At 35.8% G+C, this 20,096-nt stretch overlaps 2 protein-coding genes across 2 annotated transcripts; one reads left to right on the forward strand and one right to left on the reverse strand.

The window, feature by feature from the left end:
• Positions 1–5,516: 5,516 nt before the first annotated feature.
• LOC136805228 (GATOR2 complex protein WDR24-like) lies at positions 5,517–7,597 on the forward strand. The gene is made up of 3 exons (XM_067061810.1): positions 5,517–6,297; positions 6,485–6,862; positions 7,127–7,597. The coding sequence occupies exons 1-3, from the start codon at positions 5,653–5,655 to the stop codon at positions 7,340–7,342; spliced, it is 1,239 nt and encodes a 412-aa protein (XP_066917911.1). The 5' UTR covers positions 5,517–5,652; the 3' UTR covers positions 7,343–7,597.
• Positions 7,598–8,140: 543 nt separating this feature from the next.
• LOC136805256 (U6 snRNA-associated Sm-like protein LSm3) lies at positions 8,141–15,644 on the reverse strand. Its single transcript, XM_067061837.1, has 2 exons — positions 15,396–15,644; positions 8,141–8,313 (listed from the first exon to the last, which is right to left on the reverse strand). The coding sequence occupies exons 1-2, from the start codon at positions 15,612–15,614 to the stop codon at positions 8,230–8,232; spliced, it is 303 nt and encodes a 100-aa protein (XP_066917938.1). The 5' UTR covers positions 15,615–15,644; the 3' UTR covers positions 8,141–8,229.
• Positions 15,645–20,096: the final 4,452 nt, after the last annotated feature.

The following is a 20,096-nucleotide window of genomic DNA, read 5'->3' on the forward strand; positions in this document are numbered from 1 at the left end:
AAAAAGGAATTTCCCCAAATACGAAATTCACTTTAACCATTCAGGCCCAAATAACCTTTTAAGCTGTTTTTGGCCCAAATTTGCCCAAAATAATTTTCCTTAAAAATCTGGCTCCGTCACATTTTGGGCATTGCCATTTTGCATCATTGCACAAAAAATCAGAAAAAAATTATGAGTCAACATTGAGAAAAGCTATATTTTCTTATTTGGTTAAAGGGAATTTCCCCACAATACGAAAATCCCTCTTTTAAGGGCGCTGACCATAGTCCAAAAATTGATTTTGGTATTTGAACATAAAAGTTATATTTCAGGTTCCTTAACACTTTTAACAAAGAATTGCCTTCATAAATTGCTTTTTAATCGAATCCCTAAAGAGTAATTAAGAATTTAATAGCAAAAATGACGTTATGAACTTTAAAAAGATGTTAATAATATGTCGCATCACCCTCTTTTACAAAAAGTGCTTAGTTTTAATGGGTAATTAACTTTTTTGTTTCAAAATTTCTTTACACTGTCCGCAAAGAATTGAACTATTTTAAATTTTGCGGAAAATTTTTCTAAAAAGATTTGTCAAAAGTTATGACTGTTTTTTTAAGCAAAATCCAAATGAAAAATTGATGAAAAACCACTATTTTGAAGATTTCGAGACAAAGAAGCATTTACAAAAATTTTCCGCAAAAATTTTTATTGTTCAGTAAAAGATACATCATCTACTGCGAAAATTTTTTCAAAATGTTTTTTCTTCGCCGAAACTAAGCTCTTCGAAGTTGAAATACTCTTCCTCGCAAAAGTCTTCATTTTCTTCTTCATCAAATTTTTTCAATGCAATTCTTGAATTTTCAGATTCAGGAATAGTTTGTCTAACAGAAAATGTATAACATGCCATAGTTTTGTTGGTTACATCAGTCAGAAAACACATTTTAAACATGGCAATTATGAAAAATTCACTATGGTCAGAGCCCTTAAGGCGAATAAGAATTTCCCGGGAAAAACCACTTCAGCCATTCTTTAGAGAATCTTGCCCTCCATCTTTGTACAAAAAATCAGAAAAAAGTAATAACAGGATTTTGCACAAAGTCCAAAAAACCCTATTTTAGGCAGTTTTTGGCCCAAATTTGCCCAAATATATTTTTTTTTCGAAAATCGGGCTCCGACACATTTTAGGCATTGCCATTTTGCATCATTGTGCAAAAAATCAGAAAAAATAATGAGTCAACTTTGAGAAAAGCTATATTTTCTTATTTGGTTAAAGGGAATTTCCCCCAAAATACGAAAATCCGTTTTTTAGGGCGAATAAGAATTTCCCGGGAAAAACCACTTCAGCCATTCTTTAGAGAATCTTGCCCTCTATCTTTGTACAAAAAATCAGAAAAAAGTAATGACAGGATTTTGCACAAAGTCCAAAAAACCCTATTTTTAGGTAGTTTTTGGCCCAAATTTGCCCAAATTAATTTTTTCTTAAAAATCGGGCTCCGTCACGTTCTGTGCATTGCCATTTTGCATCATTGTGCAAAAAATCAGAAAAAACTAATGAGCCAATCCTGAGAAAAGCTGGTAACAGACGGACGAACGAACGAACGAACGAACGAACGAACGAACGAACGGACGAACGGACATGGGTTAATTTATAGAACCTCCACCGGGGCACCCGGAGGTAGGTCCAATTATCAGAAGCTGAGAAGTACTAAAGTTTCGAAAAATATGATATCGGAGATTTGAGGAATTGTATGTGTCACCGGCTTCATTCAGCTGACATTGGTGGAGCTCTCTTAGAGAGCCTGTTTGATAACACTCTGAAAGGTCAAAAGCCCTACCCTTACCATCCACAGTGACCAAGCATCCACAGTTTGTCCTGGATGCGCATGTCTCTAATGGAGAATATATACGGAATATATTTAGCGAACAAAGTTTCTATCTCTTGAAAATTACCTATCTGCTTGATGAATTATTCAAATAGCTAACAATTACTTATGCTAATTAAACCTACGCCTCTTCATCTGAACGGGAAAAGTTTTGCTTTAAATGAGCAGGCACTTTTTTCAACAGCTTTTAATGATAGATTAGCAAAGTATTCTTACTCATTTTCGAGTGAGTCATTTTATCGACAATTTGTTGGAGGGAATCTAATTTGCTGTCTGGGAATGCCACCGATAAACAGACAAGGAACGAAGAATAGCGAGTTAACGACTTTCCAAGTTCGGTAAGGGGTCACTCAAAATATGTCAGGCATGAAAAAAGTGCAAAGTTGATATTTTCTCCGGGGAGATACTCGATTTAAAAACGACCGTACGTTCGGCCCAAAATTAGGTCTTTTTAATCGAACCCTTACAGTGCAGAGAAAGTTTAGCCAAACTACAGTATGTCTGGGCGAAAATATGACCCTTACGGTGCATTCTTTTGAAAATTTTTGCCATTTTTCGGCAAAATTTGGTTAGGTTTTTCAAATTTTAAATCCTCAGAGTGCACTGCTCATTTCGACCCTTGCAGTGGACTTTGGACTTTGGGAAGCTTCGAAAAGGGATCCTTAATGGCCGCACGTAGGGTAGATCGTTAACATTAAGTGCCAACACCACCCCCCCCGGAATTTTCTCCATATAAAGGAAAATATTAATTCAAATTATTACCGAAGCACCTCATTAAACAATATTAAGGAGTGAACGGATAATTAGCTGGTCCATAAAGGACGGACTGGTCGACCAAAAGAAAGAACACACAATGACGAACATCTGACACGACGTCGGCCAAAACGTAACGACAATCAAGGACACCATTTGGCACGTTTAATGCTGCCATTGATAATGGCGGGACAATGACGTCAATTCCTTGATCAACATTTTATTGAAGATTCCGAAATCTATCATTGTATCAATTGTGTACACTTCTATTTACTGTACTGAAAAAACTCCCTGGGGGTTTGGATTTAGTTGTACTTTTTCCAAGGGGTTGGATGACGAAGCATCATCTACCAATATTTCCTTTCTCTAGGGGTGAAATGAAAGAATCGTTAATTTTCCAATGGGTTGAAGAAAGATTTTTGGATTTTCAGTTGATTTCCACCCATGTATGGATATTAAATGAAACGAACAGCTTAATACACCATAATATATTTATGGGAGTGTTTTTTCACGATCCGAAATCGCTGTGGACAGACAGCTTATAATGAACCACATTGGGATTTGATCCACTAATTGGTCTCAACACCTTCTTACATCTCCAATGGTTTAAGTATTTTTAACGGCAAAAGAAGATCCAAGATCCCATACTCGAACAGAGAAAGTAATACTTTTTACAAAACTTTTCAATTAACCAGAAACGTAATTTCATAGCCTGTTCTATGCACCATGACCTGTAGCACTAGTGAGAGAATCATGGAACATCTCAGCTCACAATACACCAAAATGTACGCCTTCTTAGCTGGAAAAAACCAGTAGGAAGGATCATGGTCCCATTCATGACAGGGAAGAATACTTTCAACTTTCGTTTCGAAACAGGACAGGGAACGAAGAATTGATAGCTCACGCACACGTTTCCTTAGATTTTTCTAGAATAAGCATATTTGCGTTACCATGACAATGTAAACAACACAAGCGAATGTTTGCAATCTCATACAGGCAGATGGATTAAATGATATGAACGATAAACGATATAGATTACAAAAGCTGATTCTCTGGAAGAAAGCCTAGGGTGAAATGAGAGGATAATAGTTCCAATTCAACGATCTCGTCATTACTAAATCATCTGGAATTTGCATGGAATTCCAGTGGTTTTTAAACATTAAAAAAAAATGCGCAAATATGCAAGAAGAATGAAGATGCTTCAATCAAAGAAGTTTAAGAAGAAAAATAATGAAGTCCGAAATCGAAAATCGAAGGAACTTTTCAATGGTTATCTCCCAAAAACGTCATGGAAAGGGGTACAGCAGTGACAAAGGCCATGAATTCTTGTACTCATTAAAAGTACTGTAGTAGGGGGCCAAGCCTGGGGTTCCGTGACATCTTTTCTACGACCTAACCATCTTTAGTCCATCCGAAAGAACAGTATACTATAAGATATTTTTAAGAGGGAGGACGCGGATTAGGTCCGGGAAAACTTTTTGTGACCAAAATAGTGACGCCATAGGCAAAGCTGCAAGGGAAAATAAGGGGTAGAGAAATAGCTGATTTTCAAAAGTCAAAATAAACGAAGATGATTGGTACCATCTGAAAGAGCATGAAATTCTGAGCAAAAAAATTTATTACAACAACTCTCTGACTAAAACACACAAAGAAATACAGCCGATTTAAGACCAACTAACTGTCAGCGCTCTACTGTGATTTGATACGTCAAATCTTGTCTTGATCATCATACTGACGTCGGTATGTTTTTTAACTTCAAGCGGCTGTATTTCTTTGTGGGTTTTAGTCAGAGAGTTGTTGTAATACATTTTTTTGCTTAGAATTTCATGCTCTTTCAGATGGTACCAATCTTCTTCGTTTATTTTGACTTTTAAAAATCAGTTATTTCTCTACTCCTTATTTTCCCTTGCAGCTTTGCCTATGGCGTCACTATTTTGGTCACAAAAAGTTTTCCCGGGCCTAATCCGCGTCCTCCCTCTCAAAAATATCTTGTAATATACTAATCTTTGGGATAGACTAAAACTGGTTAGGTCGTAGAAAAGATGTCACGGAACCCCAGGCTTGGCCCCCTACTACTGTACAAAATGTATAACGTTTATTTCAGATAACGGGAAAAGATTTCAAATGACCTTGAAAACAGGTGTCATGAGCGAACGTACAATTTCGTTGCTGAATGGTAAACAACTTGTACACGAAGGCGCTTCCTCGACCAAATGTGAAGGAAACATGGATGTGTACATTGGAATGTCTCGGCTGTCTGCAAATTAGCCATCTTTCAATGGGATGTTTCTTTTTGTTGGAGCGAAACGATTATGAAAAGACGATCGGAATTTTTCATACCCTTTTGTTGGTGGCATGTTCAAAGGCGAAGAAGAAAAGAAAAAGTAACGAGGTAGTTATTCAAATTTGTTCAACAATAATTACGTGTGCAATTACAATCATCTGCTTGGTACAAACGAACCGTTTGATTTATGACAAAAGAGAAATAGGGTTTCATGTACGTTGAACAGCTTACGGGAGAACAAGGGTCAGTAGGGCTAACCGTTTCTACGAAACTGGGCCAAGAAAAATAACCATTGCACCAAGACATTACAAAATAGTGCATAGATTGAGGTTAATTGCTCCTCTGCACGAAGGTTAATCCCAATTGAAAAGGTTGAAGTGATTAAGAAAGAATTCAAGCAACGTACGTGCAAGCGATTTACTTGGACAGGACAAATACCTCGACTGACGGTACTAATTACACCTCATTTGTGAAAGACAAAAGAAAAGATAAATGGTTACTCGCTATTATGAGAAGTTCCGCTACAATAACTGATATTTCTTTCTCCTTTTCTTTTGTCTAATGTCATTTAATGGGTTTGTGACAATAAAAGGGAGTAATTAAATTGGTTACTGTTTATATGAGGTCGATATCTGCTTTGTGAAAGCATCAGACAGAAAAAGCAAACGTGCTTAAGCAACAGATGAGTTATATTCACTAGAGATTAGAACATTTTTTTACACAACATTTCATACATAGCAATAACAAAACAAAATGGTTAAAGTTACTTCATCAACCATTGATATTTATACAGTGCCAAGCACAGCACCTTTACAACGCAGACAAATATTGGTGGAACGCTCACAGAACACACCGTCCACTACCAACCTTCGTCGTAAAGAAATTCGAAGACGTTCGATTGAAATGTTCTCCGATTCATCCGATTCAGAAACCTCTTTTTTCGACGATAGCGATGACAATGATGATGTCACCGTCTTTTTCGGAAAACACGGCAACAAATTTCAAAACGTTCGTGATGGTGATCGGGAAAACCTCAGGCCGACCAACACCGACGACGGGAACTGTCGTTACCGACATGAAAAGACGAAATCATGTGAAATACTTCTCTCACCAAAAATGCAACGAAGAGCGGGATTGAAAAACAGCAAAACAACCTCCAATTTTCAAAAAAGTGCGTCAATGGACTTTGGCTTTCATCCACCCACCAGGAATTTCTCAGTACCAAACCTCTCATCAGTGCGAAAGACTTCCGATGAAAACAGATCAAAATGTGGAGAAGAAGACAGATATTTATCGAGTCCTCGATTAAAACGAAAACAAATGGACATAACAAAATCTGCAGCCTTTAAAGAGATCTACGCACACAACTTACGACTCTACAGTGCAGTATTAGCTAAGGTAAATAATCCCCAAATATTATTGCTGATTATCCTAAATAGAAATAGAAATTCTTTTCTTTTCCGTTAACTCAGTTTGAAATCTAATGAATTAAAATTGAATACTTTCTAATCATCCTTACGGGTAATTATGCGTTTCGTAACAAAAAAGGGGATCTAATGAGGTCTTTGATTTGTTTTATTTTTAGCAAGTTGCATCAACGGGACAAATCGGTCGTGAGATGAACCAAATCAGAAGGAATAAGCTGAAAGAACGAGTTCTCAACAACAACAACAACAACAATATAGAAAACAACAATGACAACAATACGAACAAAGAAATGTACAAAAGATCGAACAGTTTCGCACATTCAGTGGGCGCGGAGGAGAGCGGACGACTGCAACGAAGCAAACGATCTAACAGTGCCAGTAGTGAACAGATTCGAAAACAACTACAAGATGCAGCATTCGTTGCCATGCCAATCCCTCTGTCGAACAGTGATGACGACATCAGACCCAGTGAAGAAGAATGCTGTTTAAGAGGAAGATCACAATCTCTGGTCCCTTCAAGAGATATTTTAAAGAGGGTAAGTGTTTCTACCATTACATATTCTATTGACTCATTTTCAGTTCTGCTTTTCTCTGAAGAAGAAGGCGAGGAATGCTAACGAGGTGAATTTCTCGAACAAACAGACATATCAAGGACTTCCAAACGAGGGAAATATGTTTGACAGCAAATGACCTGACGTCATTGCTACTCAGAAAGTTAATCTATTTTTTATTGAAGTTGGAAGTATATTTAGGAAGTTGGAATTGGTTTCTTACATGCTTTCCTTTCTCTATTTGTTTAGATGTCAGCCAAAAAGACAACCGATGAAAATCAAAACGAGATTTGTGACGTCATCAGTGAACTACCTCAACCTACACAACCACAACGCAGAAATCAAAGAAGTCAAGCAGCCTTCAAACGTAAAGAACAACTCAAAGAAAAACTGGACTCTTTTGATTTGGTCTTGGGAAAGACTTCCAACTTCCTTGCCAAAGTGAAGACTGTCAGGAAGGAATGAATCTTCTGAAGGAAGGATTTCTTTGCTGGGCGAAGAAGGAAGGAAAGTAATATAAGATAAAATACCTACGCCAAATATATCATAAAATATAAAATTTCTAAAGAAAAATATTGCTATTCTTAACATTTTTACTGCAATAAATTATTTTTTACGTGTTATGTTATGAGAAATTATGAAGATTGTACATATTTTAAGGTTAATATTAGAAAGTTTTCTGTGAAAACAAACTTATTTTATAGAAATGATCAAATCAAACACATTCTTGAATTTAATTTTGACTCCCTAAAAAATGCAATAAATAAACAAATCAAGATGAGATTCTTTCCATTTCAATATTTCCTTTAGGCTTTATGTGAACAGTTTTGTAATTCCTTCCATCAATCAAATCGACTGATTGAAAATAAGACCTCAAATCTTGACACATAAGGAAACATACAGTTCACTGATAGAATACAAAGTAAACTAGACGGACAATGACGATGTTATTCATTACGTCATCAATAAACCTTTGTGTCTCATTATGTCATACTTTGTCGATAAATGCCAAATAAAGAAAGAACAATTTTATTGTTTAAGTCGAAATTTCAAGAGCAATTACTTTTTATTTCAGTTATTCAAGAGCGAGTTTGAATTTTGAAGCAAAATATTTCGAGTCTCATCATTTTTCTCTTCCTTTGAGTTAAAAGCAATAAGTAAAAATATGTACAAAAATTCAACATTAAAAAAAACTGATATTCCCAAGGTCATACCTTCCATAGCAACCGAACACAACAAAGCAAGTTTGTCCTTTATCTTTGTAATACAGTGTCAATGAAAAAGGTCTTCTTCTTCAACATGGCAGCCATTATGACCGGATAACACAACCAACCAATAGGAGCGCAGAATGTTCACAATCCGACACGTAAAGAGGGTGAAATCAGGATGACACCGTCACCTCGAATGAATAACATCGGAATCGAACGTTTTGATTGCTAAAAAAATACGATAGAATGAGTGTCATTCAGAAAAATAGTTTTGTGTTCATTTTGTGATAGAAACTGTATGTTTTTAAGATTTAAAGTGTTTAAATTTTCCTCCCGAACAGTTTTCTTGCTTTGTGATTTGAAGCAATTACTTTGGGTATAACAAACAATTACTCTCTATTCATACTTTTTGATAAATAACGAGATTGCTCACGGGAATTTTTTGACCCGCATCCCGCGCGATCGTATTTAATCACCCGCACGTGTACGCTCTGTCTGCTGTATATGGGTACTGTATGCAAGAACAAGCTCTTCTCTTCGGTCTTTTGAGACTTTAAAGGAGATTGGAGAGTGTAACCCCTCAGATGGAAATTTCTAATTTCATAGTTACTAGCAGCTTTACAGCCCGTTTGCTGCAGTCCTCTTACTGAATTGGAATAAGAGTCGAGTCACTCGACCACTAAAGAGTCCCGAAAATCTCAATGATTGATCGTCTCTCGCATGTTGGAAATAATCCAAAATAATTTCTTTAAGAAGTTAATACCTTAACAGGGTGAAATTATACAGGTCATGGTCGATTTAGTGATAGAAACTGTATGTTTTTTTTTCTTGCTTTTTCTTGCTTTGCGATTTGAGGCAATTACTTTGGGTAAAACAAACAATTACTCTCTATTCATTAATCGTTACCATTATTACCCTGGTTGACAGGTGAAACAAATTTGTATTTTTCCAAAAATATTTTTTGATGCGTTGAACGAAAAAATGTGGTCATCCAGAGTGTTATTAAAAACAAGTTAAGACTGACATTTCGGGTGAAATTTGCCCGCTAATGGTAAAGGTTGTGTAAGATTGCCAGGTGTGGAGTGCGAATGACAAGCAATCAGTGTAAATAGGCCATCAGGCACTTTATTTTTCAGAAAGGTGACTCAAGATAAATCATGAAGCACCTCCCAAACACCTGACTTTCGTGGAAAGTGACAGCAATAAATTCGTTTCGCAAAGCAAGAGGTTGTCCTACGCAGGAAGCTGTTTAACGCTTTAAGACCAATCAGTTATTAACGGTAACAAAGTCTTTTGTGACAGTAACTTGTTGAAAGTAATATTTTCTGATTTATCAAATGAGTCAGTTAATGGCATTTGACAGAAGAAAGGGGAAAACATTGCAAAGAACTTTGTTTTCAATGAAGCACGTCCTTTCATGCACACATCATCAAGGTGACAATAAGAAGGAAAGTGTTGGTACAAAACGTCATCTTTCAATGACCAGATCAAGCTAAACTTGTGTAAAGAATTCCTTGGGAAATGAAGACTTAAATAGGTTTTGTTTAGACAAAAGAATTCGTGAAAAACACGTTTGTTCACGAAATATCACATACTTAAAAAACAGGAAAACGTTTTTGTTTAAGGTTTTCGAGGGATAAAGAAATATAGCTCAGAAATTACTGTATTAGTCTAGAAAAATGATGTCATATTGCGAAAATATACGAGTCTTAGATGATTACATTAGCTTGAAAATAAATGACCACCTTAACAGGGTTTTTTTTATGATACTCTCTAAGAATATGACTTTAATAAAAAATATACTAAAGTCTGTCTCAGTATAATTTGCAGCGGAGACAAATAAGGCTATAACTTTTGATAGAATTAGATAGTGATTTTGTGTTTGCTGAAAAGACAAACAGGAGTGGAATATCGCAATAAAGAAAAAAATCAAAAAATCTCGAAAATTTAAAATTTAAAATGAAGAAGAAGAAAATCAACTTCTTAAATAATTGTGCTATGATTATCATTTTCACAAAAGTGAATCTTTGATCTTAGAACATCATTAATGGGAATAAATTTTAAAATATATTTATTCCATTGAAAGATATATTCTAATATAAGGTTTTATCACTGATTGACTTCAAAACCATCAAAAAACAAAAAAGGTCCCTTTTTTAAGTCAACCAGGGCAATGTTTTAAGTTATGTTTTTTTTGAATGAACCAGACTGAATAAATATTTTTTGAATTTCTTTTTCGCATTTGTGACGTTGCTAAGATTAAGAATTTCAGTCAGAGATGCTAAAAATTCTTATTTTTCTCGTTTAGCAACTAATCTAAGTGATCCAAATCTGGGAACGAAAAGATACTTGCCCATTTTAAATCAATTTCTTCATAAGAGGAAGTCGCCAAGGATTCCCCCTGTTCGAGACTCCAGCAATAATCTTATTGCTGATGTTCCAACAAAAACAAATATGTTTAACAATTTTTTTGCGTATCAGTGCTCTCTCATAGACATTGATAGTGTTTTGCCACAACAAAGCTTTGCTACGAATCTTGAAATAAACAATATCGCTCTTGATGAAGCAAAGATTTTAGCCCTTTATACGTGCACTTACATCTAACAAAGCGCATGGTTGGGATGACATCTCCATACAGATGATTCAGATCTGTAATGAATCCTTGGTTAAACCTCTTATGAAAGTTTATCAATTTTCCCTAGATTCTTGTGTTTTTCCATCGAATTGGAAAAAAAGTTGTCCCTGTCTATAAAAACAAAGGGGACAAGAGCGTGTTAAAAAAACTACAGGCCAGTGTCTCTTCTACCTATTTTTGGTAAAATCTATGAAAAATGCATCTTTGACTCTGTCTACACCTATTTTGAAAATAACAATCTCTTTACTAATTCCCAGTCTGGTTTCCGCAAGGGTGGCTCTTGTGTGTCTCAGCTTTTGTCCATAACGCACGACATCCTGGTAGGTTTCGATTCAAATCCACCTCTATATACTCGTGGAGTATTTCTTGATATTTCCAAAGCTTTTGACAGAGTTTGGCACAATGGGCTGATTTTCAAACTTAAGTCATATGGTGTGTCCGGGCCCCTTCTCTCATTACTCCAAAATTTTCTCTCAGGTAGGTTGCAGCGGGTGGTTTGAAGGCCAAGCTTCCAATTGGACGGAGGTCTTGGCCGGTGTACCTCAATGCTCTATTCTAGGACCACTATTCTTTCTGATATATATTAACGACCTCCCCGAAGGAATTATTTCCATGATCAAAATTTTTGCTGATGACTCGTCAATATTCTCCCTTATCCTTGATCATATTCGCTGTCCAAAACGAATTGAACAGTGACATGTAGAAGGTTAGTGAGTGGGCTCATCAATGGAAAATGACCTTCAAGCCTGACCCTTCTAAACAGGCCGTTGAAGTGTACTTCACTCGGAGGATAAATCTACCTGATGCTCCAGAAATTTATTTTAACAATGCAGCCATTGCTCGACAAGATCATCAAAAACATCTTGGTCTCATACTTGATCAAGGTATTGGGCTTATTCGTCGGCTTCGTGCATTCCTACCTAGAGATTCACTAGTCACGATATTTAAAACCCATGTTAGGCCACATCTAGATTGTGGAGATCGTGTATGATCGTCCAGGTAATTCCACTTTTTCTGAAAATCTAGAATCAGTTCAATATGATGCTTGTCTTGCAATAACTGGATGTTTCAGAGGAACATCCAGAGAAAAAACTTATCTTGAGCTAGGTCTTGAAAGTCTGTCGGACAGGCGACTAAGTCGAAGACTAATTTACTTTTACAAAATAATCAATGGCTTTGCACCTGCTTATCTTTCAAATGTTCTTCCTCCCCAAAGAGGGGAGGAAGAACGTAGGGCAGGGCGGAGGATACAACCCAGAACCACCATTTGAGGCACCATTTTGTAGGACTGAACGTTACCGTGCCTCCATTTTTCCCTTTTGCATCAATGAATGGAATAACCTGGGCGAAAATATACAAAGTCTTCCCTCTATTTCATTATTCAAACAAGCGATTCTTAAATTTTTTAGACCTTGCACTAACTCAGTTTTCAGGGCTAGTGACAACGATGGCGTGGTTCTACTTAACCAATTAAGGGTTGGTTTCAGTCACCTTCGGGACCAAAAATTTAGACATAACTTTGCAGACACAATCGACCCATTCTGCAACTGTCGAAGTAATTCTGTTCAAAATGACACAACATTTCCTGATGCATTGCTCTGATTACTCCAATGACAGACTTGTTATGTTCGACAGCCTTCTTCAACTTGACATGACCTTGTTTCCATTTAATCCCAAAACACTGTGTAGAATACTTCTTTATGGCGACCCCGATTTTAGCGTTGTCCAAAATCATGATATATTGAGCATAACAATAAAATTAATCTGGGATACTGGAAGTTTTGGGGGACCGTTATTCTAGTCTTTTGCTCTCCTAGCTCTTTTTGTTTTTCATTTTGTTAATAATTATCCTATGTAGTTAGTTTTTATTGTTTAGCTTATTTGGGTTTCCTTCCTCCTGGCGGTATGATCTGTGGTCCTTTTGCGGGAGGCTAGGAACCTGTAGATTTGTAATATTTGTCCGTGCTACCTATACTATAGATTTAAAAAAAAAAATTTCTAATATAAAAATGAAGATCATAGCATTGGGCTCTTCCAGAAAAATTTTTTACATGGGGGATGGAGGATATAACAATTTTTAGTGATTTACCCCCCCCCCCCCCCGGAGAGGGTGACTTTTGGCCCCCCCCGGACAATAGGTTTTACCCCCCGGACAAGCATCTGCTAACCCCGGGGCACACCAAATTACCCCCGGACAGAGCAAATTTACACGCCGGACAAGGCAAATTTTGATGTTTTTTTGCTACCCCCGGACAATATATCCTCCACCCCCCCATGTAAATTTTTTTTCTGGAAGAGCCCATTATTCTATAAGAAGTTCATTTTCTTCTTCATTTTTCATCATAACTTTTCCATTTTTTAAATCTTTTTCTTTTTGACAATATTCCACTCCAAAATATCTTTTAACGAGCACAGAACTGCTATCTAATTAGAATTCTATCAAAAGTTTTTTTCGTCTCCGCTGCAAATTATATTGAAACAGGACTTTAAGAATATTATTCATGGGATTAGGAAATTGAACCTAAGAATGCTATTCTAGAGTATTTTTAACAGTAATTGTCAGATATAATAATTTGTCAAATTATCAAATCTAATCATTGCTCGCATCTATTCAAATTCAAATAACGTTTGCAAAAAGTAATTCAGTTTTGTGTAAGTGAGTTTAGAAAAAGATTTTATTTCAATAATTGCTTGAATTAATCAGCATGTATAATTAATCAAGTTCTAATTAATTCTGTAATTATGTAATTAATTATACATGTTTTTGCCGACTAATTTTAAGTTAACTAGATGCGTAATCAAAATGATAATTGTATTTTGCTGAACATAATTGGTCTAAATAGCACGATAAACAACGGGCATAGGGTCCTCCAGGGTTCAGGTACACCCAAAAAATTCAGGTACCCCCAATCATTTTGGTACCCCCAAATTTTTTTAGAATTCTAACTAAAGTAATCCCCCAACTTTGAGTTACCCCCTTTTTAATTTTTTTATTGTTAAAAATACAAAAAGGGATTTTTTGCTCTTTTGTCATTCCTGGGAAAATAATTCCATGGCGGCCTTCTTTTTCAACAAATTCAAGGGTGTAATTTTTTTCTATAATTTTCCAGGGTTTCAAGAGATTTTTATATACCACAAACTTTCAAGGGTTTCTAAGGATTTTTAGTTGATCTTTGCTAGTTTTCAAAGATTTCAAGGAAATCTGTCAACAAAAGGAGAACGGTTGAATTTTCAATTTTTGTGTAAAGGAGGGCCCTTAAATTGGCTGATAATTGATAATTTTACAACCACCCATTCTATCACCCAGACCTGCCAATCTCATATAATTCCAGTGGCACTTAACGGGTTAAAAGGTAAACCCCCTAAGAATGAGCGTGGAATATCCCCTTGAGTCTCAGGGGTTCCAAAAGTATGTTTTCTCATTTTTAAGTCACTGCGATGTTTGTATCCCACGCAATGGGAAAAATTTTGTATTTCTGAAAGTTAAAACGGCTAAAAATGGCCACAAAATTTGGCATTTCAAGGGTTTCAAGGGTATAAATCTTGCATTTCAAAGGTCCCCAAAATAATATTGACTTTTCAAGGGTGTTCCAAGTGCTTCAAGGAATTCAAGGGTGATGACTTCATACAAAAACAACAGCCCCTACCCCCACTAATGAAAATGCAGGTACCCCCAAACATATCAGGTACCCCCTAAATTTAAGAATACTTCCAGGTACCTGGCTCTTTTAACACTTTTTTTTAGGTACCCCCAAATCTCTGAAGGGGGGGGGGTCAAGTTCGTCAGTGTACGTTCGTTTTTTTTTGAGGTGATCGACATTCAATCGCGATTTCTTTACAAAATAGAAATTTGGTTGAATTAGTCACAAAAAGGGTAGTAAAAGTCACAAAATTTTCCTCCCCCCTCCTGTTTAGTTCCGCTAAGGGTTCGAGAGTCGAAAGTCAAGCGGCACACCCATACCAGCTCACAACACTAGTACTCCCTCGGGCCAACTACTACTTTACTAATAAATGAAAGTATCAATTTTTTCTATAAAAATCAACCTAAATATCACTTAACTCGTGACCCATACAGCCCCTTAAACTTGCTTCCACCTAACACAAAAACGTGAGAAGATGTATGTTGGCAGGGGAAATATATTTGAAGTGAGTCAAGTCCACTGATTTCGAAATACGCAGTCCGATATAATAAAGTATACAGAAGAAAATCTATCAGCGTTTGAGGAAATTGTTGTAACGAAAATATTCACGAATGTGCACTACTTTAAAGAAAAAAGTTAATTAAAACGCAGCCTCGTCGTAGCAAGGAGGAAGATCCTTTCGCGTTACCAACGGATGTCATTGCAAGGTAAATTCATCACAAAAACAAAGAAATTAAAGGCCAATTATCCTTTCCTTGAAACTCAGACAAACATGGAAAGAAAAAAATCGAGTAATCAAATTTAATGCATTTTTTTAGACGAAAAGAAAACTTTCGAGGAAAGATAATTCTTCGAGAAACAACCGAATAACTCATTGTAATGGTTCACATCACATCAGTTCCAGGAGTAGACGGATTTCTAATTTATCTCATAATCAATTATCTGAAAATGCCTTTTTCACCATTTCCCAACATTCTAACTGACATCAATGCCCAATATAGTCTTATGAATTATTATGTGAATAAATGAAATACCTTGAAAATTTCTTCCATTGTTTCTTCATCCAGTTCGACAGTGGTGACCGTCTCCTCCACATCACCCAGCACCATGTTCAAATGTTGATCGTACGCGTGTAATTTACCGCGCAATTCACGATCGTTGCGCATCTTGACGTATACTTTCTCATCCAGACTGAATTTGATCAAATCTAAAGGTTCCATTACAGTGTGCATCTCACCCTCACCAGCAGCCATTTCGATGTTCGTTTGTTTATTTTTTTAGTATTATCTAAGAATATCAAAATAGAGGTTGAGTAGATTTTTGACTTTAACATTAGAGTTTCGATAGAATCCACGCACATCTTCAGCTCTTTGAAGATCTACTTTTGGTGGACGAACTTTCGCGAGCAGAAATTTTTGGTCGAAAAATCGGGGAAACTTACGACATTTACTTTCACGAATTTGAGGAAAAACTATTTTTCGCGAATTATTGGATAAAAATGAGAATTTTTTATATGAAAATCATGTCTAAAAAGTGACCAATGTTCGGGAATCCGACAAAAACAGTTTTACTTTGAGTTTAGAAAGGCGTTAAAGGCTAAAAATGTGCTGAAAATTTCATATACAGTTGACGCTCTCTTATCCGACGTTCTACTATTCGATAGGCTCCCTTATTCGATGAAATTTAAAGTCCCCGTCAACAAGAAACTCTCATAAACGACGTTCTACTATTCGATAAGCTCCCTTATTCGAGGAAAATCCGATTCCCATTGAAGATCGAATTAGAGAGCGTCAACTGTATATTCGATTTGCAAGTTTTATAGATTTTCAGACTTTTTAAGAATTTTTCGCGATCATATACTTTTGCGAATTACCCTGTCCAAGAAATTTCGAAGACATTAACTTTCGCGAAAAAGGCCAAAATTCGCGAAAATCGCGAAAGTTTCTGCTCGCAAAAGTTTGTACGCCTAAAGTACACACGGAAGGAGACATATGACAAAGATTATCTAGCCTCACTTTTAACTTTACTCAGTTAATTTTCTCGTATTAAGAGGAACTAGCGGAAAAAAGTGCGGAAAATTTATTCGATATTTTTAGCTGAAATTATTTGATATTGGTGCCCTGTGATCAAATAACTAAACTGCCGTTTCATTACGTGCTTGGAAAAGAAGCATTATTTCGCATATTGAAACAATGAGGGGGCGAAAATGAGCTTTTCGAGTTCACTTGAAAATATGTGGTTGCTATCAGTGAGAGGATAATTTGAATATCTTGTTTATTATTAGCCCTTCATAATTTCAAGGAAATTGAGGCGAAAAGAAAAATATTTGTGAAAAAATAATAAGGAGAATGAATCAAGAGAAAAGCAATTTCCTTGGCAACAAAAGCATTTGTTATTGGTTGAGGAAGGTCGGAAAGATTTCCACGAAATTAAGACTACGTTGTTGAAAAACACACAGAAGCAATGAGTTCAAAGAAGATGAAAGCCATAAAGAGAACCCAACCCTCTCACGTGTTACATTCAGCTTTTCCGCTCGTACAAGAAAATGTAATCACAATTAATTAGAGGGTCTTATCAAGTCATTAATTCTCATTATCATTTTCATTTGGCATGGGACAGAGCAAGACCGCCGCCATCTCATCGGAAGCTAATACAAGTTGGAACAGACCACAACAATGAAGAAAACTTTTTGACGTCTGAATACTTATTTTTTTCAAACAAGCATCAGTCGCCACCGACGAAATCAAAAACATTTTACATTAAAATCTCATGATGGTGTAAGCAATAAATTTCTCTAATTAATAAATAAGTCAAATACAATAAGCCAGCAGTATCCTATTCGAAAGTTCATCCAATTCCGCCATTTTTGGAATCACCATTTGCCACGGTGCATAAATCGAAATTCGCGCCCCTTAATAATATACACAGTAAAAGATAAAGGCCTGACAATTGACATTTCTATGGACTTATCTGGTTCATCTACTAAACATTGAAATGATATTGGCATGACAAAAGAAATTGCAATTTGGTAAAGAAAATCGATATCTACTTATAAATAGTTACTTTTATTGCCAAAGATTCTTTATTGACCAAAGAAAAACTTTAAGACAATTCTACCGCAGCTTCATAATTGCCCCCCGCAACGAAAGAAGTGAGTGAGGAGGCATTCATAGCTTCACTCAAGGATGTTGGACCGATATCTTGAGTTTTTACAATTGTGTTTGTTTGTCGTCTTTTAAGTCCCGTAGTTACCCTCTTCCGCAATAGTTCGGTACTGTCCGGGGAAGCATATTATAATAGCATTACATATTACATAGTTTTGAAATTGCAAGAAACGGCTTAAGAAAACATATAATAACATTGTATGATACATATTAATACCCTAATTCAAACAGTTTCGGGACAGGTTTGGACAAGCTAAGTTCTACATTGGGAAGTGCTTTTATACAAAGTTTGGGAAAGGTTAAATCCAGATCCATTTTCGACCATACCCTAATTCAAACATTTTTAGTACACAGTTCCAAATATGGGGAAAACGTACTATTTGATTGGGAAATGATATTTCACAAAGTTTGGGAAACGTAACATCTGGACCCGTTTTTGCTGGTTCCCAGCGTCAATCTAGGCTAACAAAAGGTCTGGACAAAAATAAATCGGTTAGGTTTTTGTCATTTTTGGATTGTGAGACTGTGACTCACAAGCTCCAGAAATTGAAATTCCCAACCAGGTTATCCGAATATCCGCATCCAGATTTAAAGTTTGTGAAATTGCATTTGACAACCTTGTGAAGAGTTGCAGGATCCCAACCTTGTGATTAGTTTGGGAAACCCACCTATTCCCAAATCTGGAAACGACATTTCACAAAGCTTGTGATCTATTAATTTTTTCCTGTTATTACTTGCTCTGCCGTATTTGTGTAATCACACATTCAAAATGGCAAACTGGCTATGACAGGAATTTCTGATGATAGGAAAATCAGCAAATTATTTGGCTGGAAAAAGCTTTGTAACTTGTATGAAGTCTCACATCTTTGGATTTGGATGTTACAACTTTTATGTTACCTTAGTGAGCAAATCATTTGGCATTAGTTTATCCTCTATTTCTAAATCGTTGAGAAAATTGCTCAAGTTTTCAAGCTCATATTTTCATTTAATCTCTGGTGCTGTTCTTGCAATCTTGGAAAGTGGGAACGATTTTTTCTATTTCTAGCTGACAGTAACTTAGAATAAGAAGTGGCTACTGATCTTGATATTGAAAACTGCTAGGAACCTATAAAGGACATGCAAAAAAGTAAAATGAAGAATATAAACTTTATCGACATAATCACTTTAGCGTAATGTTTCGATTGATGTTTTGTCAGGAACGGTAGCTATTTTTCTCACTTTTAAAATGGCTGCGATATTTAGGATTAGATTCAGGATGTCATGTTGAACAAGTTAAAAGTGCAGCATCAAAACAATGACACATTAGTGCATTTATAAGTGTGAACTAAATCATTTCTTATCATTGTTTTGATGCTGAAGTTTTAAATTACTCAACATGAGATCCTGACTGACAAAAGGTTTATTGTAACTCCAATAATTGGTGACAAAAACAATACATAATCCATACATACATATTAAAAAAATCAACATTTTAAAAATCAAAAGATTTAGCTTGGGATTTGCAGGTATTGTACATTCATAGAATTTTTATCGGATAGAATGAATTCATGCTTTTTTCCTCAAAATGAAGCGTGTCTGTAAGGGGTCTGTAAGGGGTCCCTTAGTTGCAATTGGAATTCAATTGCACGTGTGCAATGATAATGTCATTTCTTTGTTCTTATCGTAATTTAATTGCATATTTTCTCATGCTTGATTGGATTCTTTTGAATTCTCAACAAATTATGCACATAATTTGATTATTTTCAACTGGAAATTTCGGGCACTTCGGCCCCCTCAATGCAAATAAGAATTACATATTTGAAATCAGCCCATTTTATAGATTCACCAGTGTTGAAAACTATTTGAAAACGGACTTCTAAGAAAAGAATTTGGGTGTCAAGTTTTCACCTAAATTAGTTATTCTTTCCGTATAGACTAAAATTGATTTTTTAATTTTAGGAGTTAAAATCGATGGGATCACTAAATTTCAGCTCCTAAAGTTCCAGATTGTAAGCTAAAATAGATTTGTAAATATCAATCGTTTTCCAAAACTAAAAATTTCGTAACTGAGAAAAAATACCGTGCAAACATACCCTTATAAAGAGATTTCTATCCACGCATCAGCTTTTGAGAAAATGTTTTTACGACCAATAGTCACTTTTAACAAAGGGAATCTGAATGGATGATGAAGTAGCCAAAGTGAGATATTATTCTATCTGATAACAGTTCACTGGTACATTGTATAGTCCCAAACAAATTTTTTTGAGCTTAGAAAAACTACACTGTATACTGTTTATTATCTTTAGTCTTTAAAATAGATTTTTCCTGTTCTACAGTGAAATATTAAATTATTATGTGCCCACTTTATGCTTTGATAAGAAAGACAGAAATTTAGTCTGGATCTCAAAATAAGTAAAGCTTCCGTTGATGTTTTATGTTGTTTAGCCATGTTGTTTGACTCATTTTTTGTCAAAGTGCTAAAGCTCTGTCTCGCGGACTTTTTTTCCGGACACACTGTATTTTTTTCCAGGAAAATGCTTTTGTTACACTATTAAAAATTGTTCTTGATTGATTTTCAGAGGCTTGAAAGTA

The sequence above is a fragment of the Clytia hemisphaerica genome, unplaced genomic scaffold, assembly GCF_902728285.1.
Source record: "Clytia hemisphaerica strain Z4C2 unplaced genomic scaffold, Clytia hemisphaerica genome assembly, whole genome shotgun sequence".
Lineage (NCBI taxonomy): Eukaryota > Metazoa > Cnidaria > Hydrozoa > Leptothecata > Clytiidae > Clytia > Clytia hemisphaerica.